Genomic DNA, 26,529 nt, shown 5'->3' on the forward strand with positions numbered 1-26,529 from the left:
TAGATTGCGTTAATTCATACATTTGTAAATGTATATGTAATAATGAGGAATTTTTACCCTTATAACTTTGCTAGTATAGAACATCTTTTGTTAAGAGAAACCTCAATGAAACAGCCCTGACAAAAACATTTTTGAATAAATGTGTTTTATGTCTAAATTAACTTTATTAGCCCTTAATTCTTTTACTAATAACTCCAAAAAAAGTTTCACTGGCTGACTGCTGGTTGACAGATTGTCGACTTTTAATGTTTTACTCCAATTGTTGGCCAGTAGGGGGCGAACTGAGTCAATTCTAGCATGAGTGTTAAAGTTTGTGATATATATATATATATATATATATATATATATATATATATATATATATATATATATATATATATATATATATATATGTGTGTGTGTGTGTGTGTGTGTGTGTGTGTGTGTATATATATTAACATTTTTATAAACAGTCCATTCGTCTGCATTAGGCCTTCACAATATACCGCAAATTAATCGTTATTGCAATATCCAGCTCTGCCACATCCATATCGCAAAAGACGGCGAAGATCGCAATAAATTGTAAACCTTAAGTGTGTTCAAAAAATCTTATGGCAGCTTGAAGCATTTAACGAATCAAATACATCTCTTTATGGATTTGGACGGACGCCTTCACCTTGTTGACCAATCAGATGAAGGCCTATCATGTTAGATGTTTGTCATCTACGTCGACAAGGGTCATTTGAAGTACAATTTTTAAACTCTTGTAGTGAAATGGGAATGATGTTTTTGGTTATTTTGCTATTTTTTTTATATACTGCAAATTATATCGTAATCGCAATATTAATCTCTAATATCGCATATCGCAAGTTTTTCTCATATCGTGCAGCCCTAGTCTGCATGTTTTTTATGTTTGGCATCTTTAGGAAGACTATTTTCCCCGCTGGAGCCGCACGTCTCTTTACTGTTTTCTGTTCGGCATCCGTTCGTCTTCCCCTCTGTGGTGCTTTCTGTGTGTGATGGACGGCCCCAGCAGAATGCATTCAACCAGACAGAAACCTGACATGCTGCTGCAGCAGACGAACCACTGACAGAAGGAAAATTATGTTTGCTTTCATGTTGAAAAAAAGTATTTTAAGTCATTAAGGGAAATTTAGACTTAATCAAATGTCTCCTAAACACCAAATTGTCTGTAAATGTTTGATTCTAGGTTCATTTTTATGTATCCTCAGGAAATGGCGAGCACTTTGGCACAGAAACACCTTCGCTCCATCATCCTCAATGTGAGTATGAAGTTTAAACTTTAAAACTCCTTATTCCTCTGGTGGAGTGGTCCCCAAACCTCAGGCTGCAGACTGAGACTGTTATCAGGCTGAGACAGAAAAAAAGTCGGATTCTGAAGTAAATTTTATTTTGGAAAACTACTGGATTCCTTTCACCACATCCGTCAAGTCATTAGGCCACGTGTGGAAAATCCATCATTACTTTCTTAAAGCGGCTGTGCCGATCGCTAAATTGAAACCTTTAAGCTATTTGGAATTCTCTTATTTCTATTTGGAAAATTTTATTCTCACAAAGAAAAGCCAGTGAGGAAAAAGAAGAAGAGCCTTCGACTTCAAAGTAAAAGACATCATATAACAGAGAAAAACGGGGAGTCTTTAATTCAAATGTAGATTCATTCATATTCAATAACCTATTAGGAGGATGCTGCTAATAAAGTTGCTCAAACAGTGGAGTCAGGTTTATAATTAAACAACAGTTTTAGCAACCGTTTTTTTTACTGTTGCACCTTAAAAGTCAGACGAGGTTGAAGTTGGATTTTTTAGCTCCCACTTTGACAGTCGTGGGTTAGAAGACAAATCTACATTTGAATGGTTCCTTCACAAAATCTAGCATACAAATAAAGTTTAAACAGCTGAAGATATTTTACAGAGGATGAGGAAAACTTAAAGAGAGATAAAGAGAAACTGAGAACTTGTAAAAAAAGGACTGATGACCTCTTCAGCTTCATCCAGAAAAATATTGTCTGACATTAAACCGATCCGTGGCCTGAAAAATGTTTAGCTACCAATAATCTGTTGGACCTAAAGTGGCTTCAGCCACTAAACAATGACCAGCACTGTTGAGCTCTTTTAATGAATCTATCCAGATCATCTGTGCAGGATTGTCCAGCACTTTGTCCTCCCATTTTCATTTTACTGCAAAAGGTTTCTTTGTCTGTAGCTGATAATTGCAGCAAACCATTTCAGAGTCATGTGTGGCAAAAGAACAAAAGTGGATAATGATGATTTTGTCTCATTAGCGCTTGTGTCTAACCTGCTGTTTCCTGTTAAACGGCAGGCTCCGTGGAAGCTTTTCTCTAAACCTAACAGTGGTTTCTTTTCTAGCATGTAATCAGAGGAAATCGCCCAATCAAAGCTGAAATGGCGCATCAGCTTTATGTGCTGCAGGTTTTGACCTTTAACCTTCTGGAGGAGCGAATGATGACCAAAATGGACCCAAATGATCAGGTATAAGTTAAAGCCTGAGTATTAATAAAACATAGCAGAATATGGATGTTTGTTGAGATATTTACAACTACCAGCAGAACATTTTGTATGGAAAAATACTGTTACAATCCAGTGACAATGAAATAAAGTTTGAGGAAATTCACATGACTTCTATAGTCGTGTTTCTATATGAATACTTTAAAAAAGCAACAATTGCATTTGCATTGCTCAGACTTTTTTTTCCAGTCACAGTTTAAAGCCACTTACTTTCTGTCGTCATTTCTGTTCAATATTTTAAACTTTGAGGTTTGTTTTTTTTGTTAGCTATTTTTTGTTAGCTATTTTGTTTGCTATTTGGGATTTTTTTTCAAATTCCATATTCAACATTAAACATTTTTTATTGTTTTTCTAAAAAGAAAATACAAAAAAAAACCCTTTCTGAATAGGATTTTAAAAACGTCAATTTTTCTTTGGTAAAAGCTTTTAGATAATTGCTTTCTCTAGTTTGACCACTAGGTGTCAGCAACCGTGTTTCCCTGTTAAACAAATGAGAAAAGATGGGAGCCTGTAAGCGGTGCTGCAATGTGTTTTTTTAATGAAAAACTTTGTTAATTGAATGGAAATAGTCTACATGCTGAGAAAGAGTAGTAGTCTGAGACATCCTCCCACCAGAGAAGCTCACTCTCTGATGGATTTGCTTTAAATGTAACAAGTGGACCAGAAAATTAAGGTTTTGCTTTTTTTTCCCTCCTCTGCCAGTGCTTATTACAGACCAGCTGCTCACCAGGGACTGACCTATCTTTTTAATGGCTTCCTGTCATGTTAAATGTTTCCCATGCCGTGTTGATAGGCTGCTAACAAGTTTTTCGTTTGCAGGCTCAAAGAGACATCATTTTTGAGCTGCGCAGAATTGCCTTTGATGGAGAAAGTGATCCCACCGGTACGGAGAAAAGAAAGGCCACGTACACCAAGGATTACAAGATGTTGGGATTCACGGTGAGCCGGCACAGCAGATTTATGTTTGCTTGAAAGTCAAATGGATAAATCTGGGCACTGTAATTGGGTGCAAATGAAAGAAGCTAAACTCTTGTTTTTTGTAATGTGGGTCATGTTTGCAGAACCATGTCAATCCAGCCATGGATTTTACCCAGACTCCTCCTGGGATGCTTGCTCTGGACAACATGCTGTATTTAGCCAAGGTTCATCAGGATACATACATTAGGGTCAGTTTTGTTCTCAGACTTTACTCACCTTTATTGAATAGAAAAGAGATTTTAACAGCTTGGAGGTTTTTTCCGTTCCTTACAGATTGTCTTGGAAAACAGCAGCAGAGAGGATAAGCACGAGTGTCCATTTGGCCGCTGCGCAATTGAACTCACTCGCACACTGTGTGAAATACTCCAGGTCGGAGAATTACGTAAGTAAAATGTAAAATGTTCAGAAATATCAGTGCATACAGCTGCAGTATTTTTATTTGAACAATCCATGTCTTCTCTTGGTTTAGCGAATGAGGGTTGCAATGATTATCACCCCATGTTCTTCACCCATGACCGAGCGTGGGAGGAGTTCTTCTGCGTCTGCATCCAACTGCTTAATAAGACTTGGAAGGAGATGAGGGCCACGTCAGAGGACTTCAACAAGGTCTGAAACCAAAGCGCTGTCGCAGATGATTCCCAACATTTCCTCCAAATCTCTGCTTTTACCCAGCAGCATCCTTTTGAAGGCAGATCTGTCTATCCTTCCTGTTTGTCTCTTAATCTTTGTCGTTTTTCAGCCCTAAAGTATGAACAGAAATACTACCAAGTACTGTTGCTGCAGCGCCCTGCTGTGTGTGACTGATCAGCTCAGCGGTGCAGAACGCTGAAACTGTTCTCATTCATTCAATTATAAAAGAAAATGACAACTCAATAAAACGAAAAGGAGCACTTAAAAATATTTAGTTTGAAAGATTTTTCCCTGTGGAAAAGGCTAATGACATGTGTCCACAAATTGAGTTTCTTCAACTTTGCTGATATTGATTCATTTAAAAGAGTTTAGATGATCTAATATTGTTACTCAGCTTTGCAATATGATGACTGCTCATCAGAGTCCAGAGACGCTCCAATAACTTTATGTTTAGCTCCCAAATCTCAACTTTTTGGGGATCTTTTCTTTGTGACAATTCTTTTCTGTTATTTGTTGACATTGCAAGGTTAAAAAGCATATTATTAACGTTGCATTTAAATGTACTTTTTCTGTTAAAGGGATATTTAAAAAATAATAATAATATTGTGTGTAGATGATAGTACGTTTAGATGACTTAGATGGCTCACAGCTAATTTGCAGACCAAGTCCCTACAGAAAAAGTAGTACTGGTACTTATAGTTAAAGTCCCACTCCAATCATATTTTGATCTATTTTCAAAGTCTTCCCAGTGGTATTTTAATTATTAGTCTGTTTTTAGCCAAAATGAAAAAAAGAATCTGTGTAGTTTTCTATGACATAGTTTCTGCTGAAAAGCAGCAGTTCATTAGAAATTTCCCTCGGAGTTGGCACAGAGGAACCCCGCCCCCCTTCCCCTCCCCGTTGTTGACAGCTCTGAGCAAGGAGCTTGTGGCCCGCCCAGCATATTTTCTGTCACAAATAGGATCTTTTTTGAAATTTCTTTTTTTTTGTTTGCTCCTGATTCACAACAGTTTGATTTAAAGAAATATTCTCACACATTTTGCAATTTTAAGGTTAATTCTTCTTAATATATGTCCTTCATCATCAGAAAAATGCCACATGACCATGTCAAAAACACCAAAAACAGGATTTTCATTTGAGTTGGTCTGAAAAGCTGTTTTAAACAGGTTAAAAAGAGAAAGGAGAAAATAATAAGTGAAAACCCAGTAGAGCTGAATTTTTTATGTTTGAATGACTCATCAGACCATCAAAAACATTAAAAGGAAAGACAGAAAATCCAACATACAATACAAAAATATCTCAATTTAAAATAGTTTTTGCTCAAAATCTCCTAATTAGATTAAAGAAAATTTGGCATAGGAATTTAGAAATAATATGTAATATTGTTTCCTTCCACCTACACTTGCTCATGTTTCTTTCATTGGATGAATGCTTGCCCGTCCCCAGGTGATGCAGGTGGTGCGTGAGCAGATTACGAGGGCTCTGGCAATGAAACCATCATCTATAGACCAGCTGAAGAATAAACTGCGAGGCCTCAACTATTCCGAGATTCTGCGTCTGCGGCAGTCAGAAAGAATGAGCCAGGATGACTTGCATTCTCCACCTATCATGTCAGTCTTCTTACATCTGTTTTCATGGATATTGACCCCCTCCGTGTTAGAACTCAAAGCGTTTCAACATGTTCTCATAGCAACAGTTGATGTTCCTGCCAAATTGAACCATATCTGAGCTGTGATTTGTCTCTATAATAACAAAGACTGCATCACTTCATAGATGCATGCCTGTGTGCTTCTTCCTGTGCCTCATGCTGTGATTGTGCTGCAGCGAGCTGCGGGAAAGAATTCTGCCCGAGATCCTAGAGCTCATTAAGCAGCAGCGACTAAACCGGCTCTGTGAGGGAAGCTGCTTCCGTAAACTTGGGAACCGCCGGAGGCAGGGTAAATACAGCAGCAGTTCAGTTTTCTGTTTCACTGCAGCAAAAACTCTGTTGTTGTTGATTGTCAGCTGATTGCTGTGTTCTGCGCTGTTTTCGCAGAAAAGTTCTGGTTCTGCAGACTTTCTCTGAATCACAAAGTGCTGCACTATGGAGACTTGGATGAGTCACCTCAGGGGGAAGTGCCTTTCGAGCTGCTTAGTGACAAGAGTAAGCAATATTTTTTTTTTCCTTCACATGGCTTCATTCCAGCTAATAAATCTGAGGAAGCAGGCAGCATGACCCTGTGACTGTCTCAGTGTGCCGCGTCGGTCTGGAGGCTGATGGCTCTGTGTCCACCCTGTTTTTCTCCCAGTCCCGGTCTCAGATATCAAGTCTGTGTTGACGGGGAAGGACTGCCCTCATATGAAGGAGAAAAGTGCTCTAAAGCAAAACAAGGTATTATCATAAATGCATTGTGCTCATGTATGGTCAGTTCAGGCAAACATTGACTCCCTAACTCCTAAAAGACTAGATATGTAGTACAGGACTATCTAGAGCCCTGGGTTTGAATACATTACAGTCACATGCTCACTCTCGCCAATATTTAATGAAGATTATTTAAGAATTTATTGTGTTCTGATGATGTAAACGTGGATGGTTTATAAAAAGAACATTTTCTTTCCACGTAAAAAATCGTTCAAATGCAATGCATTGTGGTCTATATTCACCAAACTAGTGAGCATCAATGCACACTGTTTTTTGCAGAGACTTCTGGGAAATCCTTTAGGGCACTTTGTTATTGAAGATTCAGACAGCCCTACAAAATGGCAAACGTGGCATGTAGTGCGCTAAGTACTGAAGGAATTTGAACAAATCTATGAAGTTAATCTGGTTGCTTCTTTCAGGAGGTGCTGGAGTTGGCTTTTTCTGTCCTCTACGATCCAGACGAAACCCTCAATTTTGTTGCACCAAACAAGTATGAGGTAAACTCCTTTGTACTCATTTATACAAGTCACTCTAAAGTCTCACTATGAATGGTCTGACCATAAAGAGCGATTGTCTATGATAAATGCGCTCAACATCAGTTTAATTGCAACTTTGTTGTCATTTCTGTTCTTTTTCCATCCACCCTGGAGCAAAAACTTGGATTATGGCTGTTATTCTAATTTGTTCTAAGCTGCTTTTCTCTGTGGGTGATGCTCAGCTGGGAACAAATTCATTTTCAAGATTTTTTTTCCCCTCTGCGTGACAAAATAGACTAGCACAGGATGTAATAACTTCCACAGTGCTGCTCAGACCTACATGTCTTTCTCCGTGTTGGTGCTCATAAATGCCTTTTCTGTGTTTGGATGCAGTATTGCATCTGGACTGACGGGCTTTGTGCGCTCCTGGGCAGAGAAATGGGCAGTGACCTGACACGCAGCGACCTAGATACTCTTATCAGCATGGAGATGAAGCTCCGTCTGCTCGACCTTGAGAATATCACCATCCCAGAAGCACCGCCTCCTGTGCCTAAGGAGCCAAGCTCATATAACTTCACCTACAACTACAGCTGAAGCGTGTGTATGTGGTTGCAGCGCATGCATGTTTGTCACATATGAACTCCATCATCATTCGTTGTCAAGGGATGAAAGGTTAGGCACAGCATCTGGAGTAAACAGACAAACAAAAAAATCCAGCACTTAATGGAGGAGTGTCCAATTCCAAGTGTAGAGGGCCACTGTCCCTTACCTCCCTCTGTTTACCTGGATCAGGTGTGTTCTGCCAGGAATGATGATAAAGGCAGGACAGTGGCTCTTGAGGACTGCAGTTAGACACTTTCGGTTCTGTATCTGTGGACAAACTGAGTTTTAAAACTGTGAATATTGTCACAGGGAGGTCAGGGTCATCCCGATCCACTGAGTGGTTCTTATAGAAGTCGATGTCAGGGCTGGGAATTTGCGAATAACTGAAAGGCAAGGCACAAGACGCAGATGGATGTACATTTAAAATAAATAAAAACAGAATCAGCAAAAACAAAAAAAAGTAGAACTAGAAAATCTTCAACCAGAAATCGTGACACAAAAGGCTGGACAAAGAAAATGGTGACTATAAATAAATGAAATGGGTGGTGATGTCACTAATTCTGTTTTGATGGCTTTATAACCATCATCATCTTCACAGGATTAACTTCACTGAACCCCACCTTTCCTGAAAAAAGATTGGACAACCAGCCTGGCAGTTGCTGGAACTCACCCAGTAAAGGCCAATATAAATCTGAAGACTTTAGAGCCTTCTGTCGCTTAAAAAACATCACTTTTATTTTGGTGCTGTTCTAATCGCAAACATAAAAGTTAAACAATGAATTTTATTTATAAAAAAAGGCGTTTGGTTTTTCCCTCGAATAACTATCGTTGTAGTATTTTTATATAAAATCATCAACAACTTCCTTTTTTACAAATAAAATCTAAAGGTTAAAAAAGACCCCAAAGCAAATAGGTTCATAGATCAAGAGATTTTCTTTTCTTTAAAAATTTTTTTTTTGCTTTTGGGCAGCCACAGTCTGTGAGTTTCCATAACGGGCATAGTTGGGAGCCAGTTGTGCACAACGCTACGTGTGATGAGGTTCTTCTTAGCAGCGAATAAATAAATCACTCTAAAATAAGTTGACCAAGCCAGCAGACTCCAAATGTCCAACAAAGGGATTTTATTGATCCCAAAACAATAATCAAAGAAAACCATCCCACTGATTCTGGGAGAGCCTGTTGCTACCACTGCAACCAGGACTGCTCACTTTCAACTGGGAAAAGTTCACCCCATATAAAGGCTTAGCCCCTCCCACAGGCCAATTAACCAAACACTTCCTTAAAACAAATTCCTGGAGGATTCTTAAACATAACACTAAAATTACAGATATTTAACAAAAAAAGATAGTAACAATTGGAATACACATATAGGTTTGAAACAAAATCAATTAGACAGAAAGGGGAACAAAGCAAAAAAACATTCTGGCATGTGAAGTCACTTCCTGTTTCCTGTGGATATGTTGATGTGTACAATGCTTTGGTTTGTCTGTTTGTGGAGTTAAACCTAGATGGTGAGTAAGATTCTGTTTAGAACCAAGTGTGCACTCTTAGAATTCAACAAAATTTGAAATGTGAGGGATTTGTCTGCCTGGGTGTGTGCATGTGTCCAGGAAAACTAAACTGCTACTGGGCTGGGAGAAAAGAGACAAAACAAACAATTGAGGCTGTCCTGCAACCTGTGACGCTACTTCGTCACACTCCGTCTCCCATGATTCTTAGCATTGTTTTAGAGTCTCAGAAGAAAGCCAAGACTTGGCTTTTTTACTAAAAGACAAGTTTGACATTAAAATTAAAACAAAAGGATCTTAACTGGAGCCAAGTCTGTTCACAAGATCACCACTCAGTGGTTTGTAACAAAAACAAATCAGTTTTTTTAGAAAAAAAACCTACCTAGAGGCTGGCTCCAAAAGTCTTTTTCATCTTTGTGGTTTGCTGTAATACTCATGGAAACTTTTAAACATTTGATGTTGGAAAAATCCCAACTGGTTGCATGGTCTTCCGATTGACATGTAAATGTCAGATCGATGGCTCTGAATAAATCCGGCCTTCTGGCCGTGTGTTCTTTCAGCTATCAGGCTTGTTTGTTGGTCCTTATTTTTAGTTTTATTTTATTTTATGTGGGGTTTAGTAACATTAGAGTTAACTAAGAGGTAGAACTAGTGACCTGACCACAAAATCTGTCTAAAACCATGGTCAAAAGGAGACACAAAAACTTTTTATTATTATTATTATCAAGTCAAAAAACAGCTGTAGTATTTAAATTAGGCCAGGTATGAACAACAAAGAGGGAACTGGTATCAGTCCAACAACTACAATAAAAAATTAAACATTATAAAATCCCTAAAACAATGTAAAGAAAAGTGTAATTTCCTTAGAATTTAATTAAATATGGTAATTTTTGTATGTAAGCAGCATCTTTTGCTATTTGCTTCTCACTTTAGGACACCTGGGCATCATTTCTGCTGCTCTACTCCCAAAAAGTCTAGGAGGAATAGAACATTTATGAAAAAAATATGAAATCTGTTTTCCACCCCCATCTTTTTATTTTGGAAAAAAAAGCACTTTGGTCTTGTCATGTGGTCTTTGTAATGTTTGGCATCCTAAAATGAAGTAACTTTCATTCTCATTTAAAGCCCGTGCTCTATAAATTACTGCTTTACATCCAAGGATTTCAGCTGAACAAAACAGCTTCACCAGGCTTCTCATTACAGTCTCGTTAGTTTATTACAGTCTCATTAAAGGTCTGATTATTAAATAAAAAAAGGCAAAAATACAGTGAGAACAAATGAGCGCAAAGGAGAAATGAATTCCCATCACGAATTAGATGCATTATTAAATATAATATGAATGCCAAAACAACACATCTACAAAGTCAAGGCTTTGAAAATTAGATAGCTTTTTTATCACAAGGAATTTTCCCATTTTCAGATCAAATCCAGCATCCACCTGTCCACCAGATTCAGCATCAGATTTCCACACCCTTTAAATCAATCCCACAACATCTGGAGCAGATTATTAAAATGATACATGGCTGTGATGCTTTTGGTGTCCTTAAGTGTGTCTCTGTGAGTGCCTGACTGGAAAGTTCTTTAACTTTTCTACATGTCGTTGAATGTAAAGATTAATGCATTTCAGGAGCTATCGGCTCCTTTTTAATCCGAATAACTGATGTCATGTTGAAAACACGACTCATTTCAATCCTATTCACTTCATTGCCTTATTACTCACTGACTCACTCCATAGTAAAAATAACTGTTGTATGTGGTTTTTCTTTGTTTTTATGACAAATATGTAAAAAAAAAAGATATATCACTGTATGACGGAGGTGTAGCAGATGCAAACGATGTAATGGTTGAATGTTTCTGCCCATTCAAAGGTGTTAATGGTAATACAGTTAACCATTGGTGTCAGTTGTACTTAAATATTTAGATTTACGAGTTTGCAATGTGGTATTAAACATTTATTACCTGCTTGCAATCTGTATAGTGTGTGTATGTGAAGCAGGAAAAAAAAAGAACATGCATTTGGGTAGACCAATCAGCACATTTAGTTGTAATATTACACAAAGAAAGAGGAAAAACCCTCCTTATGTTAGACTGAAGCTACCAGAAACTCAAAACACTCAAATCATACAACATTGAAGCAAATTCGATGCCTAAAAAATGTGCTATTTAAGCTGTTTAGACATAGAGGGTACTGACAGGACAGACTTCATACTGCATGCAGCACATCTTAAAAGGTGCATAGCACAAAGCCGTAACATCATTTTTTACAAGGTAGGAACAGGGACTGGCTGTCTTTACCGCCTTGAAAAGGATGCAAAAATGTGGAGTTCTGAAAACAGTAAAAAGTCTGCTTTTGTTTTGCATCCATGTCGAGTTTTGACCAAAAAAAGGACTACCTTTATTAACTAAAATCAGCTAGTTAGTCATTTAAAGTATTTATGGCACAATCATCGCTTTAACATGAAGTGTGTGTCTGCATTTTGGTAACTAGTTACTGTGATGTGAAGAAAAAACAAGTTTGATGGTAGGCCTTTCTTGTGTGTTTTTAACTGGACGCCTTTGTGTTTGAACTGCTTAGAATAATCAAAGGCTTGACTTCAGACATTCTTGAAAGGCATAACTGCTTTGTAATCCACATTATGGTTTTGGTGCCAAGAAAACATATGATTAAATAAAGTTTATTAATAAAATAAATAAATAGCTGTAAATTGACTTTAACACTAAAGACATGGAATGTGTTACTTGATGACATTTTCTTAGTTACTGGTTTAAAAACTTTCTCCTGTTTGGTTGTTAACTACATGTAATCACAGCTGCGACTTGCTTTTGCACTATAGAGTTATATTTTTGTAAAAGATTGCGCATGTTTGTGAAGAGACTGAGTGAAAAGCTGACAGTGTTTTAACATCTTACCACTTGGTACGGTTCCTTAAACGTGCTTACTCTACCTTGAAACTGAATTCTTTATCATCCAATGCTTATGAAGTTGTTTTTTTTCCTCAGAATGTAACAATTCAGCAGTTTTAATGATGTCAGATGGTAAGGCAGTGCAAAAAATATACTGTTAATGCTGTTTGTGAAATGAATGTGTTGGAATTTTAGTTGTCTGCCTGTCTTACTTTTAAAAAGATAAAATACTGTTCTGCTGTGGCCCGGAGAGTTCTTTTTTGGTGCATAAAACAAACACGAGTAACTTTTTTTTCCAGCAGAACACCATTGCAGTCATGTGGCTCCACAAAACACAGTCTAGTCCAGAACAGCTTCACTCTTGTTTGTTTATTTATATGACATAAAACGTATGTGTGTGTTTGCACAGTTCTCAACATTAAGTCATTCTTTTTAAGATATTAAATTAATAAGCTGCCCTCAACAATCTAAGAAGAACATTTAACATTGATGAATCAGAAATATATCTAAAGAAAATGAAAGAAAAATTAGGGAATTTCTTTCTTTTTGCTTTTAAAAACAGCTCAACATTGCAAAATTGTCTTTTTCAAAAAATATAATTAGATTTTTCTTTTTAAAGGTTTTCATGATATAAAAGGAAATACTTTCCAGAGTTAGCATTTATTGTGCAATAATTTATTTTTAATATCCATTTTTTATAAGAATGACTGTCAATTAATCACAAAGTCTATTAAACTTTAGAGCAAACAGGGTTTGTCAGAAAAAGCTGTTTTAAGTCATTTAGGTGACATTCTCATCTAACATCCTGAAAAAGGACACTAAAGCACTAATGACAGACTATATTCTGTGATAAAAACTGGTTGGAAATGGTTTTGTGATTAAAGAGTCTTAAAAATATATAAAAGAAGTATATTAGAAATATTTTGTGGACTCACATTTCAATAATGTTTGCCATTATTGGGGGAAAAAAAATGTAACAATTTTATTCACTACATTTTTCTTGTACAGGCCTTTTTTTTTTTTTTTACATACATATTTTTCTGTATTTTTAAGCCATAAATCTGGAGATTTGTGAAAGTGCGAGTCATTTATGGGAGTCTTTAAGCGCCTAGTGAAAACACACAAACATAAGAAATACCGGTACATAAAAACTATTAGTACAACAGTGTCCAACACATACAAATTTTCTGATTTTGTTATGTTACGATAAAAAAAACAAAATGTAAAAATATTTAGTATAGTATTAGTTACATATTTAATATAATACATTTAACAGTACTAGCTTTTTTGTGCATTTAATTGTTTTTCTGGCTTTAACAATACACTTTTTGAGACATTTATAGAGATTTTTGAAGCTCATTGGTTAAACTACAAATAATCATATTGAATATGTTTCTGTTTTATATTGAATAACTGGTTTAAAGGTTTAAAGTCTGATCATCTGAAGTCATTTTTCCAAAAACACATGTGTCAGGAATCACTGCATTGGGATGTTGAGAATGAATCTGCATGTACAGTGAATGTCTGTGAACTCCTCATCCTCCTTCAGTTCACATGAAGCTCCTGCTTAGTTCCATGGGTCATCCAGCAGGAGCCACTGTGTCTCACATCAGCAGATTTCCTTTAGCTACCATTGGACATGATTATGCTATTAATGAATAAAAACTAAAATGTTTGGCACTAACATACATGCTGAACAAAAACTAAAGCTTAAATTTATATCAATAAGAAAGATGAGTCATTTTGAAATCACTTTTATTTCAAAACAAAGTATGGGATGTTACGTTGGGAATCTGGCTGAGTATACCTCATATGTGAGCACTGCATTGTAGTGAGAGCAAAGCAGAGAAGTTCTTACATCAATTACTTTAACGCACATCGTCCAAACGAACAGGAGTTTCATTCCACATCAGTCATAAGGCAGATTTTCATCAGCGTGGTTAAAGCAGGCTTCAGTCTGTGGAAACATGTGGACGGTAAACAGGACAATTCTCTGGAGGTCTCAGCTGCTCTCTCCTCTGTAAATGTCTGTTCCTGGATTGCATCAAGCTCTACTTAGTTTCAGTTCAGTGGTCCTTGGCAGCTCAGGCTCGGCTGTCTCTCCCATGCATATTCACTGTGCAGCAGGAGAGTGATTGTCCAGTTTTTGTTCCCTGGTTAGTGAATAGGCATTCTATACAACACACAAACAATGTCAATATATACTTTATACTGTATAGAAAATAAATACAAATCTGTCTCTGCAACATAGTCTCTGAGTAGAGTACAGTCTTCTTGCTGTGAGTAGCAAAGTTAAAGTGTGTGATGTCAGTGCATCTGGCCTTCACTGATATGTACACGATGATCTTAGCAGATTTGATGCAGTTGACATTTCTCACTCTGATTTGGCTGTTTGGGATCTTTTTGCATCTTTTGATTGACAACCACAGTCTTGGAAGCCTCAGTTGCTTGATGGACGGCGTGGTGGGACTTCTTCAGGGCGTCTCCAGGCTCACTGTCCCAGCCCTGTCCTGCCACCAGCAGTATAAGAGCGAGGAGCAGGAGCGTGACGGCTGTCGAGGTCAGCTGCGGGTCGAGCTGCAGGCCAGCCTGAATCTCTGGGACATCATTTGTCCTGAATGAGACGCACCGAGGCCTCCGGCTTTCCTTTAGAAGAACGCTGGTATGTCTGACGCTGTCACCGATCCCTAAATGAAGACACACTTTATAAAATGTCCCGTCTTGCAGATGAGTCAGGTTGAACCTATGTGTGCCAGCAAGGATGCGTGTGGTGTAGGTTGGCATGTGAGAGTTGGGGAAAATGACCTGCCAGGAAAGGCGAGTTGAGGGAAGATTGTGTCTGCTCTGCCAGGACAAGATAGCATAATGTTCTCCAACCTCTCTTAACTCCAGTTTGGCATCTGCTCTGATTGCTTGAAATGTGCCCTTTTTATTTGCCGCCCCCTTCTTTCTATTTTTCCTTCTGCTGTGCACCCCCACAGTAACGCTGCGTGTATCAGCTCCAAGTGCATTTTCAGCCACACAGGTGTACAATCCTGCCTCACTGAAAGTGATCTTTCTGATCTCCAGAGTCCCTTCAGGCAGAAGCTTGTAGTGTTTGAGGTGTTGGCATGGAGTGGGATCCTGAGATTGCAGCTGCAGGACACTTTTGTTGGATGAATCTGACTGTTCTAACGTCGTTTGATTTCTGCAGGGACCAGTAATTGTTGAGCTTTTTGAGTCATTTTTTGTTGATGCTGCCAGTCTTAGACCTGAAGGGGTCACCCAGTACAGTTCCGGCTGTGGATCTGCAAGAGCTCGACAGTGCAACAGCAGTTTGTCCCCTTCCTGAACCCCCACATAGGACGGAAGGGAGCTGGCAGGAATTGTGGGAAGGCAGGAGGCAGACATCTCTCCTGAGGACACTTCCCTCACTCTGCGCGCTCTCAGTTCTGGAGGTTCGGCACATAACGTTGCTTGAGGCTGGATGAAACGCACCGCACGAGTTGTTTGTGTGTCTTTCTTCCTCTCTGTATGAGCATGGCGGGTGTCCTTGGTGACCCAGTGAAACAGGCAGTCACACCGCAGAGGGTTTGAGTGTAGGCTGACCTCCTGAAGACTAGGCAGGGAGAGCATGATGTGGTGGTGGAGGGCGCTCAGAGAATTCGAGTTGAGCATCAGGCTCTCCAGCCGGCTCAGCTGGACAAAAGCCTGAGGGTGGATGTAGGAAAGACGTGGGTTGTTGGTTATCTCAAGCTTGGTGAGCTCTGGAAGGTCGTCCAGGGCAGCTTTCTCAATGGAAACCAGCTCCTCCATGTTGTTCAGACCGAGCTCCTTCAGGTGGGCCATACCTCGGAAGTCTCCTGTCTGGATAACTCTGATGTGGTTCTTGTTTAGATCAAGAAACTTCAGTCCAAGCACTCTCCTTAGGGCTTGAGTTGGGACTTTATTCAGAAGGTTGTCATAGAAGGAAAGGCTTTCTAAGCTTTCAAGGCCTTCCAAAGCTTTTTCAGCCACGCCTCTCAGACCCATACCACCAAGGACAAGACTCCGGAGGGATTTCAGGGCTACAAAGCCTTTCTCAGGCAGGGCATCCACTGGATTTCCACCAAGCATAAGAACCTCCAAGCGAGGCAAAGCTCTGAACCAATGAGGGTCAACCGTGGTGAGTCTGTTGTTGTTGATATGAAGACGTAGGAGGTAGTCCAGACCAAAGAAGGCTCCTGGTGCTATTGAACGTAGATTATTGTGGCTGAGAAAGAGCTCTTGCAAAACTGGCAGAGATGAGAAGGAAGCATTGTGAAGGTGACTCAGGTGGTTTTCTTCCAGGTGCAGAGACAGCAGAGAAGGCAGGGGAGAACTCTGAGTCAGCATCCTCACATGACTGAAGCGGTTCTGGGAAAGGTCCAGGTCAGTCAGGTTTGAGAGTCCACTCAGTGCTGCAGTGTCCAGAACCGACAGCAGATTACTCTGCAGGCGGAGGGTGTGTGTGTTTGGGGGTAAGGGCACGGGGAGCTTCGTCAACAGAAGGTCATTGCAGTCCACAGTTGGAGCTTCGTGATAGACCGAATCAGAGGAGAACCATGGCTTGATCTGACACACACACCTGGCGGGGCAGTAGACGTGCCATGGCATTGCGGGAGGAAGCGAGCCCACGACACCAGGCACACACACACTGCTGAACACACACAAGAGACACTGCGACTGTAGAAGTACTAAAGCCGGCCTCATAATCCCAGCAGGTTGTTGGAGCTGACTCAGACAAAGTGTGAAGGAGTTTGTTATTGAGCTGCGAGATGAATCATGTGGAACGGGGATGTGTGAGCAGACTGTAACTGTACAGCAGCAACAGGGGGTTCACTGTCCTCACTCATAGTACAACATCTTGAGGGCGCACTGAGTTCTGACAGAAACAAAAAAAAATGTGTGCTTTGACATTCAAAAAACCTCCTTTACAACAAGTGTATTCTTTGATTGAGCGAGTTTTCTTGTCACAGCATGCCGGGAGGTGATGCTGGATGATGGCCTTTTGGTTCACATCCGTCTCACATCCTGGCCACAGGTGAAGGACAACTTTAGATGTTGTTGTTCACTGTTGTCAAAAAACAGAAGAAAGAAAAAGAAAAGAGAAACTTGCTGGTTACCTGATAAATACACCCTTTTGGAAGTAAATATACATTCATGTTTACACATCAGCTGCTAAGATATTTGAGTTTATTTATTTATTAACAAAAGGTCACAGGAGTGCAGACTCATAAAAGCAGAGATGCTCGACAACAAGCAAAAGTGAAAGATTTGAAAAAGCATAAAAATGAGTAAGATTAGTTTGGAAAAATACACTTCAGAAACACAAAATCTCACCAAGTATTGTTTTGGTTTAAGTATGTTGTTCCTCTTGATTTAAAACTACTAGTAACTTTTCAGTGAAATGTAATGACTTGAATCAATTCATTTTGAATATCTTGAGTAATATGATCTTGAAAACCTTTTATATTAGGTAATATATCTAACAAAACACATTTTTCTTTACTTAACATATTTCTAAGCAGAGGTTTAATTTGTAAAGGTGAATGGTGTTTGCTTGATTCAGGAAAACTAGAAAGTTTTATTTAACTCAAAACATTTACATATCAGAAATAAGAGAAATGTACGTTAAAATGAAAAATACTAGTATTACTTTGCAGTTTAGAAATAAGAACAGTTGGATTAAAAGAGTATAATTTGGGGGATAAAGTGTAAAAATAAACATACGTTAAAGGATACAAAATTTCTTTTTTGAGCAACACATGCCTATTTTAAGACTTAATATTTCCAATTACCACAGCAGTATGCCTAAATATGAGTGCTTAGGCCTGATATAGGCATGGGTGGGGGGGTCCCTTTATATGCAGTGACTGCCCGTGATGGCCAGCAAAAATCCACCTAAAGAAAGAAAAACACACACGCACGCACAGACACACACACACAAACAAGAAGAAGTGCTTGTCACAAGCAATGAAGAGGATGGTGTCAGTAGAAGAGCTCTGTGCATGTAAAAGGCATACATCTATGAGAAGATAGATGTATGGACAGATGAAGTGATTTGATGGCCTCCTGAGCATTTTAGGGCTTTGGAGTGATATGACACCCCAAATTCGTAGCCCACTCAGACTTGCCACCCCCCACCCACCCACACACACACACACACCCACACCATGCAGCCCACAGTGGAGCTGGCTAAATCCGGGCCCGTGCTTATTGCTAATTTCAAGATTTAATTTTGTCTTAAAAAGGTAGGACATCGAAACTTATTTGAAAAAACTTTCAAAAACAAATTATGCTAGTTCCACTGGTAGAATTTGAAAAAAAAAACTTATAACAAGGTGAAAATGTGTTATAATCTACATTTTTTTTAACTTGTTTTGAGAAGGTCAATCTTTCCGGTGTATTATTCAGTTCAGACAGAAGAATGGGCATGACTCAAGACCACCTGATAGGAGAAAACAGGAATGAAGGCCTAGATAATCTTATGTGGTATAAAAATAAATGGTAAATGGCGTATACTTGTATAGCGCCTTTCTTCCTACAAGGACAAAGCGCTTTACAGTCACAGACCCATTCACCCAGTCACACACACATTCACTCACACATTCACACACTGATGGCGGCTCCGCTGCCAAACACAGGCGCCTGCCTACCACCAGAGGCAAGGTGGGGTTCAGTGTCTTGCCCAAGAAATCATCCTCCAAGAATGCAAGGGGGCTGAAATCCTGCTTCACATTGCAAGGTTAGAGAACAGCCTCCCACAAAGTCTATTCATTATGTAACATTTAAATGGGGCCCTGAGGATCTTTTGTGCTACTAGTCTTTACTATTTAAGGCTTTAATGGGGACATCAGTGTGGATATCTGCTGCTGGCACAATGCAAAACACATGGCAGAGTTACACTGGCAGTAGTTCAATTCCAGGACTGCTCAGTGTTCATATTACAAAGCTATCACACTAACAGATCATGATTTCTGGCAGCAATCAAAGTATTCCACAGATTCATGTGTTGTCCTCATAAGTGTTTTCTGCCTTTCATTTTCATTTAAAAAGAATAGGAGTTCAAAAAACGAAAAAAGAGGCAGTTTACTGCCATGACCTGGGAAAAAACATCAGTTTGTTTTTTAACTGTTGCTATCTGGACGTCTGTATGGTCAAAAGGCCCAAACAAAGTCATTACCCATGCAGCTTCGGACAAAGTCTCTAACACTGTCTAGATGATTAAGTGCATGGATAATATTTATTTAATGACTTTCTGGTATTTAGTGAAAAGCTTGAAATATTGGCTTTAATTTTTAAGTTCACATTGCTTCAAACTACATCCACAAACGGAAGAGGCAGCAACTTTAATCTGCAACAATCTGTACAAAAGATCATGAATCTCCTCAGATCCTCAAAGAAATGTCGACTAATTGTTAACAGAGAAGCTCATATTCATCAGAAATGTACAAGGAAAGGTAAAAAATAACGGCACATCTTCTTTAGGTTTAAACTTTAACTGAATAAAACTGTCGAAAAAAAGTAAAATAGATACTTAGACACCTAACTGTAAATGCTTAAAAACCTGTACAGCATTGTTGTCACACAAACAAACCTCCCACCACCTTTTCATCTCAAATCTTCAACCTGGTAACAGACATGTAGGTGTTATATTAAAATTAATTCCTAATATAAGTAATGTATAGCCTCCTTACTGAGATACATTTGAATGGGATGTAATTTAATCACCCAAAAGGCGAGGTTCTGCAGTGAGGGTTGGATTTCAATCAGATTCCTAATTGTGAAAACACAGGACCAATTTCCACCTTGTGGGATTTTTCATTTTCCTCTTTTATCCAGTTTACTTTCATCTCGTCTCCCTAATCCTCTCACATGCAGCCTGCTCAGCCATGTCTTCATCATTTGATGCTGACGTCCTTCACTTTTATCTTTAGCTCCCAAATGTTCAGAGCTTTTTTTCCTGGCTGTTTTAGGAAAACAGTCCCGTCTGCAGATGTGTGTGCATGTACGTTGTTGACTATTCATAAAAAGAAAAGCATCAGTAGGACTCTCTGGCTGTGTTTGAAACACTCCATCTTCTTTCAGATTTGGATAAATTTAGAATACATTTGCTCCTACAAGCAATTATTCATTTTTACAGACCGTTCTGGCTAAGGTTTATAGAAAAAAAAACTCTGAAGTGACAGAACAAAAGCTCAGCAGGATCCTGGATGTTCCTGGACAATTAATGCAAAAACAAAAGGAAAAAATGAAGCAGTGCTTCAATCAATGTCATAGAGTTGCAATTAGGTTGCTGCTTTGGGAGAGAAAAGACATTTACTAAAATTGCATTTTATAGTCAGTTTGTCCTTGTAGTGTTTGTGAAGAACTTCATGTTCTGCTTATTTATTTTCTAAAAGATACAACTCCAAAATAATCTAAAACAGTCTGTTTTTTTATTTTTCATCAGCTCATTGGACTTCTTCTACCGGTCTATTGCTGCAGCGTGAAAGCTGAAATAAAGATGTCTATTTATTTATTCCATCCATCCTCCCTGTATGAATATCTATGGCCTTTATGCAAGTAGTGCAATTTTCCAGGTGTTCCAGATTGTTGCTGTGCAACAAAATGATCTTGTAAAAATAATTCAGGCTTTAATTAAACAAATTTTTAACCAAGAAGAGCTTATTTAGGACTCATTCTTAAGCTGCAGGCATTTGACACATGTTCAAGACTGTGCACTCTTGTTACAGCTATTTAGCCCGTGGTGTTCAGGGGGGGGGGTCACGGTTTTAGTTTCTTTACTTTTGTGTTCTTGTTCTCTTTTATTTCTGTCAGGTTTTGAGTTCAGTTCCTGTTTTATTTTGTAAGGTTTCCTGTTTTGTTGTTGTGTCGAGTTTAGCTTTGGTCCCCATCTGTCCTGAGTGTTTCCACCTGTGTCTCGTTTGTCTGTATGTATTTAAGTCCTGTCTTTCCCTTCCTCCTGGGCTGCTCCATGAGTTTATCATGCTGTCCCCCCCGGTTCGTGTTTATCACCTGTTTCTAGTGTTTTGAGTTTGCCTGCCTACAGCAGTGGATTTTGGTTTGTAGTTTTGTTTAGTTTTTGAGTATTAAAGATCCTGATCCCCTGAACCTTCTGCAGCCTTCTCCTCTCTGCTCCTGGGTGCTTCTCTCAATCTCCCGTCGTAAGGGGCTTCTTCTTCTTCTTCTTCTTCTTCTTCTTTTTCTTCTTTTTCTACTGTTTACCAGCACATGCCCACCACCTACAGTTGGAAGAAGCTTGATGCGAAAGATCAAAGTGCTGCAAATCTGGTGAATCTCGCTTCAGGCTTTTTTTTTCACAGCTCTATTCCAATACACGAAAGACTTATTGGGCTGTGTCCAAATTCGCACCCTAATCCCTAACTACTAAAACACTATATAGTGCACTATATGGGGGTTTAAGGGCGGTAATTCACACAGGGTTAACACAGGGTTAGTGTCGTATAAAATCTGACCAGGCACAAACTGCAAATATTTCGATATTAATTTCTCCCTAATGATTAATTTCCAAACGATTGGTACTTGTTTGAATTAAAAGGGACAACAGTCAATACCAAATCCAAGACCCTGATTGATCAAAGTTCCAGCTGGACCTTTTAGCGCACGTTCAACAACGTTCAACGAAAACAGCCCTACAAACTTGCATAGCTACACGTTAACGTGAGAGTTCTGAACATGGAAGCCAGAAATGCACATTTACGTGCGTTTCCATGGACTTTGAATTGAAAGTGGCTGCTTGAATGGTCACTCTCAAGGGCAGTGTGAATGTAGTTTCACTCCTAATTGTATCTGGCAAAAACAGGCCTCTTAGAAAGAAGTTAAAATTCTTACCTCATTGGCAGATTTTCTCTAAATAACCAGAAAAATAAATAAATAAAAATCTGCCAAGGGGGTAAACAAAATTATCTTTCCAAAAATTCTTATTCTAAAAAAAAGATCTATCACTAAGCCATGTTTTTTCAAAGTGTTATTTTGCTATTGAAATACATTCTTGATGGGATTATTTTTCCTGCAAGACAGAAAATAAGACAATTTTTCTTGAAGCACGGGTCTTTTTACCTTTTTAAGATTCGGTTTTTGCAGTGGAGGGAAAATGAAAAGAGGAGCAATGAAAGGAAATATGACTCAAGTTCAGCAAGCAGGACAAGAAGTACTCTATGTGTGTAAAATATTACAAAGGTTAAATAAAAAAAACTCCAGTCTCTGGCTGCAGCAGACTGAGAGAACACATGCAGAAAATGAATGTTTACATTATATTTTTTATTATACTGTGTCAAACCCAAGGGGACTGAATTGTCTAAAATATCTTTCCGACAACATGTCGCGTAAACACATTTCAGCATTTTCCATTAACGCATTCATTCTTCCATTGATTCATCCATCAAACTACCTTGTGGTTCAGTTTTCTGGAGCAACAACTAGATAAGAGACATCTAAACTTCTTGTTCGTTTCAGTCAAATATTTCGAAGCTCCAGATGCCAGATTGTGACCTTTTTTTATTATTTTGATAATATGTTCAGTTTTAAAGTTTTCCCCTAAAGTTAAGTCAAAACCTGAAAATAAGTTTAAAAAAAAATCTAATTCTGGATTTTAAAATTAAGTAAGTCCAACCATGGTTAAAAAAAAAAACAACAAGAAAATGTTAAAATCAATGTATTGATTTTTTTTTAACCATTATTTAACCAGGGAAGCCCCATTGGGATCCATTAATCTCTTTTCCATGGGAAAAAATGTTACTCACATGTTTTACAAGTTTAAAAACCTTAAAATGTTAAAAACAGTTATAGTTTATGATTTAATTTCCAGGTCCTTGACTATGGCATCAAACTGAGGCCTAGACATGAGATATGGATCGTTTTAGAATGAAAATTCTTTAAAAGCTGATGGCTGCTGCAGCCTAAGCACACACTGTCAAAATGAAAAGAATAAGCAGCAGGCAGTAAAAAGAAAACACTGTTGATCAGGTGATCATCAGCATCTGTGACCATTTCTGTGAAGGTTGTAGCAGATGGAGCATCAGGTGTGTGTGTTGACACGCTGCAATCACTAGCAATGGTCCTACAGAGGTAATGTTGCCGAGCATCAATCCTGAGGGGGTAATTTCCAAACAACATGCAGTCCATTATTCCGCAGTGAAAGCAACTACTCACAGTGATTCAAGACAGACGGCTGGAAATGCTCCCACGAGAGGATGTCCAAGCAGATTTACCTCAAGGTCAGATAGTATACCGCCAGATATGAACTGATATAAGTACAAGCTCATCTCAGTATCTACAGGCCTCGGTTAGCACGGTCCCTGTGAAGTCCTTAAAGATTGTGGGGGAAAAAAGCTTGAGATTCTCTTCCTGAAAGAAGTTACAAAGATTATAATTTTAAATAAGAAAGTATGACCATTTCATCATAGGTGCTCTAGTTTATGCTCAACTTTGAAAGCACGGAGGGGGAGATATGATAATTTTTGGAGCTGTCCATTAATCAAAAAACCTTCTGCACAAGAAAAAGAGACGACAGGCGCTATTTTGTGATCTAAGATGATGCAAAACACACGTGGATCGGCAGATCTCTAGTTTGACCGGACTCTGAGAGGAAACCCGATGAACTGAAACTTCTCTGCAGAAGATTTTGCAAATATCTGATTGAAAAATGCGGGAAACTGTTAAATGTGAAGTGTCGGATTGTCTGGGTTACACTGAAACTCAATCTTCTTTAATACTACATATAAAAAGCACAAAAAGGATTTTTCTAGCTGTTCACTGTTAGAGCTGCAAGACAAAATCATTTCTTTAAAACTTTAACTGAACCAGAATCTTTCTTAGAGTTGATTACTAATTCTCTCATTTGACCTTTAAGTCTCTGACCACAGGTCAATGATGACAACGAACAGACCCACTGCTTTTTCATATTTATGTCTTCACCGTAGCAGGGAGGTAGAGTCCACCTGTGAAGGTCCTGCTCTCACAGCTGGTCACATTCATTTATATTCAAGTTGCCTGGACCTGTCCTTGAGCAGAGTCAACAGGATCCTGTCCTCAACTCTTGTAAATAGGAAAGCTTCTAACGCAGACGCTTTGACATTTCATGAGTAAGAAAAGGATGGAAACGTGAAATGTTGATATCGTCAACCCTGACTTTTCTTGATACTGGTGGTCAAAATGGAACTCACTTAACTCGGATGTCTTTGATCACTTCTACATAGATGGTTTTCACTTAAAAATCCTAATTTTGTGATTTCCTTTAAAACATCCATCCCCACAAAAAGTAAAAAAGCTGCTTAGAATTTTCTCCTAAATACTATTTCCAGTTAACATTTTACAATGTGAATTCTGTAAATAAGAAATAAGTAAAAACATATATGGTTATTCTAATATATTATAAAACCCTAATGTTCTGTTCATTTTTTGATTATATTATTTTAATGAGCAAATAAAGATATAAGCGAATTTTCCAGAAAGTGGTTCTTCATGCGGATCATGTTCTCACTGGATCTTTTTTCTTATTTCAATGTTAAAGTTTGTTTGGTTTCCTAAAATGTTTCTTCTGGTCTTTTTTAGCCCTTCAGAACTTTAGAGCCTTCGTGGATGTGCAGCAAACCCTCTTTGAAATAAACTTTTGAAGTGCAGCTGCTCTGAAGAGCAGAAATCCTGTTAATAAAGGAGAATTTTGTATGTTTTTTTTTTTTGCACACATACAATCCCTTTTGTACTGCACTTTTTATCACACAACTGTAGATTTACTTTGAGGGTGCAAATGCTGCGGTCTTACATTCAATTAAACAGATATTTACTAAATAAATGTCAGAAAATGACAAAGAAACTGGACTGAATATAATTTGAATGTAACTGGACTGATTTTTTGAATTTTTAGAAAAAGGAAAATGGATTTTCATCTTTTTAATATTTTGATTTTCAACTGGGAAAAGAGTGAGATGCAGTGAAGATGAGTGGAGGAATATATTCAGAAACAATAGACACACATGAACTCTTCCTTTGCACACAGTTTGAGTGAATCTACCGTGAAGCAGAGTCTGTGCAACAAGACAGAACAGGAGCAGAGAGGATTTGGACAGATGGGATGACAGAGATAAAGGTGCAGCATGCAGATATAAGAAAAAAAAAAAATTGGGAGACGCATTGCTCTGCAGCTGAATCTGCACACAGACACATTCTGAGACAGGCATTTATTTTTTCTGCAACAGACTTCACCACCCCTCAAAATCCCAGCTCTCCATTTTAAACGCGCACACCTGCTACCATCACCTTAAAGTGACTGCATGCATCCAAAGCTGCAGGAAAACTGCAAGCTTCTGCCAGTGCTGCAATGCTCCGCTGGCTCAGGAATTTCTTCCAAAAAGATTTCTGTTATCTTACCGCAGCAGACGCATCAATTACATCTGATGCGTTTCCCTGTCGTTTCCTCTTTCTCCATTTGTTTCATTTGTTTGTCTGCAGATTCTTCACATGCCTGGGTGCTTCTTTCTCTCTTCTTCCTCTCAGTCTCTCATTTGTTTATCTGCTAAGATTCCTGAAATATGACTTCCCTGGCTCTCTGTCTCTGAAGCAGAGGAGAAATTTGGCACAGACTGACTCTCTCTTTCTCCTTCTATCCCTCCAGCTAAAGAGGAGATGAGGTGTGTTCTGCAGCAGCGCTTCTCATCTCTCCTCCTCTCTTTCCTTTGCCTGCTTCACTCTCTCCCTTTTTCTCTTTTTCAATTTCACAAGCCAATAGAAAAGCCCTCATGTTAGTAAGAACATGTTATTTCTGCTGGATGAAAGGTTTTCTTTGACAGGCAGCGCTTTAGTTTTCTGCCATCAGCTGCACATTAAAGACCTTGCCTTCAATGCTTGGTCGCACATAAAGATGTGTCCACAAAGAACAGCAGACAAGTGTTTTGTCCAATATTTTGTCACGTTTCTGGTTTCAAATCTTATTTATGCATGGGCAGGAACCAAGGAAGACCTCTTCCTCTAAATGAGAACAAAACTCAAATGTGTTTGAGGAATTAGGTGAGTTTGAAAGAAGGCGGTTAAAGCCTTATTCCTGCCAAATTATCATTCTGTTCAGACCTTCAGTGAAAGTGCATTCAAATATGATCTGAAGGTCTTTGGAGCAAGTGCCTGTTAACTTCAGCCTTAGTTTAGTTTAGCTCTTTATTTTATCAGTTTAAATTTGTATGAATGACTACTTACCATTTGACACCCAAAATGTTACATGTAATGTGTTATAATGACAATAAAGACCTTTTTTATTTTTAAAGACCCACTCCACTAAAATAAAACGTGTTTTTAGCACGTTCCTGTAGCTTAGCAAAAATCACAGTGACAATTAAAAAAGCAACACAAACATGTTAAAATGATGGACAAGCGTCATCATCCAATCAGCCATGTCCCATCTACCTTTTCCAGTTTCTCTTTGCGTTTCGTTTTTGTTTTCCGAAACATTTTTTGTTTGCTACTGGAATTTAGTTTTTTGTTTTTTTTTC

The 26,529-nt window shown here is 38.5% G+C and overlaps 2 protein-coding genes across 4 annotated transcripts in view; one reads left to right on the forward strand and one right to left on the reverse strand.

Moving 5' to 3' along the window:
* The window catches only part of LOC101156647 (engulfment and cell motility protein 2), a 20,263-nt gene extending 7,995 nt beyond the window's left edge, over positions 1 to 12,268 (forward strand). For all 3 annotated transcript variants that reach the window (XM_011475511.2, XM_011475512.2, XM_020703509.2), the window contains 12 exons: positions 1,212 to 1,262; positions 2,367 to 2,489; positions 3,345 to 3,464; positions 3,587 to 3,691; positions 3,777 to 3,885; positions 3,973 to 4,109; positions 5,580 to 5,743; positions 5,958 to 6,070; positions 6,169 to 6,276; positions 6,422 to 6,504; positions 6,954 to 7,031; positions 7,404 to 12,268. In XM_011475511.2, coding sequence (XP_011473813.1) covers positions 1,212 to 1,262; positions 2,367 to 2,489; positions 3,345 to 3,464; positions 3,587 to 3,691; positions 3,777 to 3,885; positions 3,973 to 4,109; positions 5,580 to 5,743; positions 5,958 to 6,070; positions 6,169 to 6,276; positions 6,422 to 6,504; positions 6,954 to 7,031; positions 7,404 to 7,604 — 1,392 coding nt within the window. In that variant the 3' untranslated portion in view covers positions 7,605 to 12,268. The remainder of the gene's footprint in view (positions 1 to 1,211; positions 1,263 to 2,366; positions 2,490 to 3,344; positions 3,465 to 3,586; positions 3,692 to 3,776; positions 3,886 to 3,972; positions 4,110 to 5,579; positions 5,744 to 5,957; positions 6,071 to 6,168; positions 6,277 to 6,421; positions 6,505 to 6,953; positions 7,032 to 7,403) is intronic.
* A 1,495-nt stretch (positions 12,269 to 13,763) lies between these two features.
* On the reverse strand, positions 13,764 to 25,712 carry LOC101166548 (leucine-rich repeat neuronal protein 2). Its single transcript, XM_011475513.3, has 2 exons — positions 25,418 to 25,712; positions 13,764 to 17,096 (listed from the first exon to the last, which is right to left on the reverse strand). The coding sequence occupies exon 2, from the start codon at positions 16,733 to 16,735 to the stop codon at positions 14,372 to 14,374; it is 2,364 nt and encodes a 787-aa protein (XP_011473815.1). The 5' UTR covers positions 16,736 to 17,096; positions 25,418 to 25,712; the 3' UTR covers positions 13,764 to 14,371.
* Positions 25,713 to 26,529: the final 817 nt, after the last annotated feature.

This window comes from Oryzias latipes, chromosome 5 (assembly GCF_002234675.1).
Source record: "Oryzias latipes chromosome 5, ASM223467v1".
Classification (NCBI taxonomy): Eukaryota; Metazoa; Chordata; class Actinopteri; order Beloniformes; family Adrianichthyidae; genus Oryzias; species Oryzias latipes.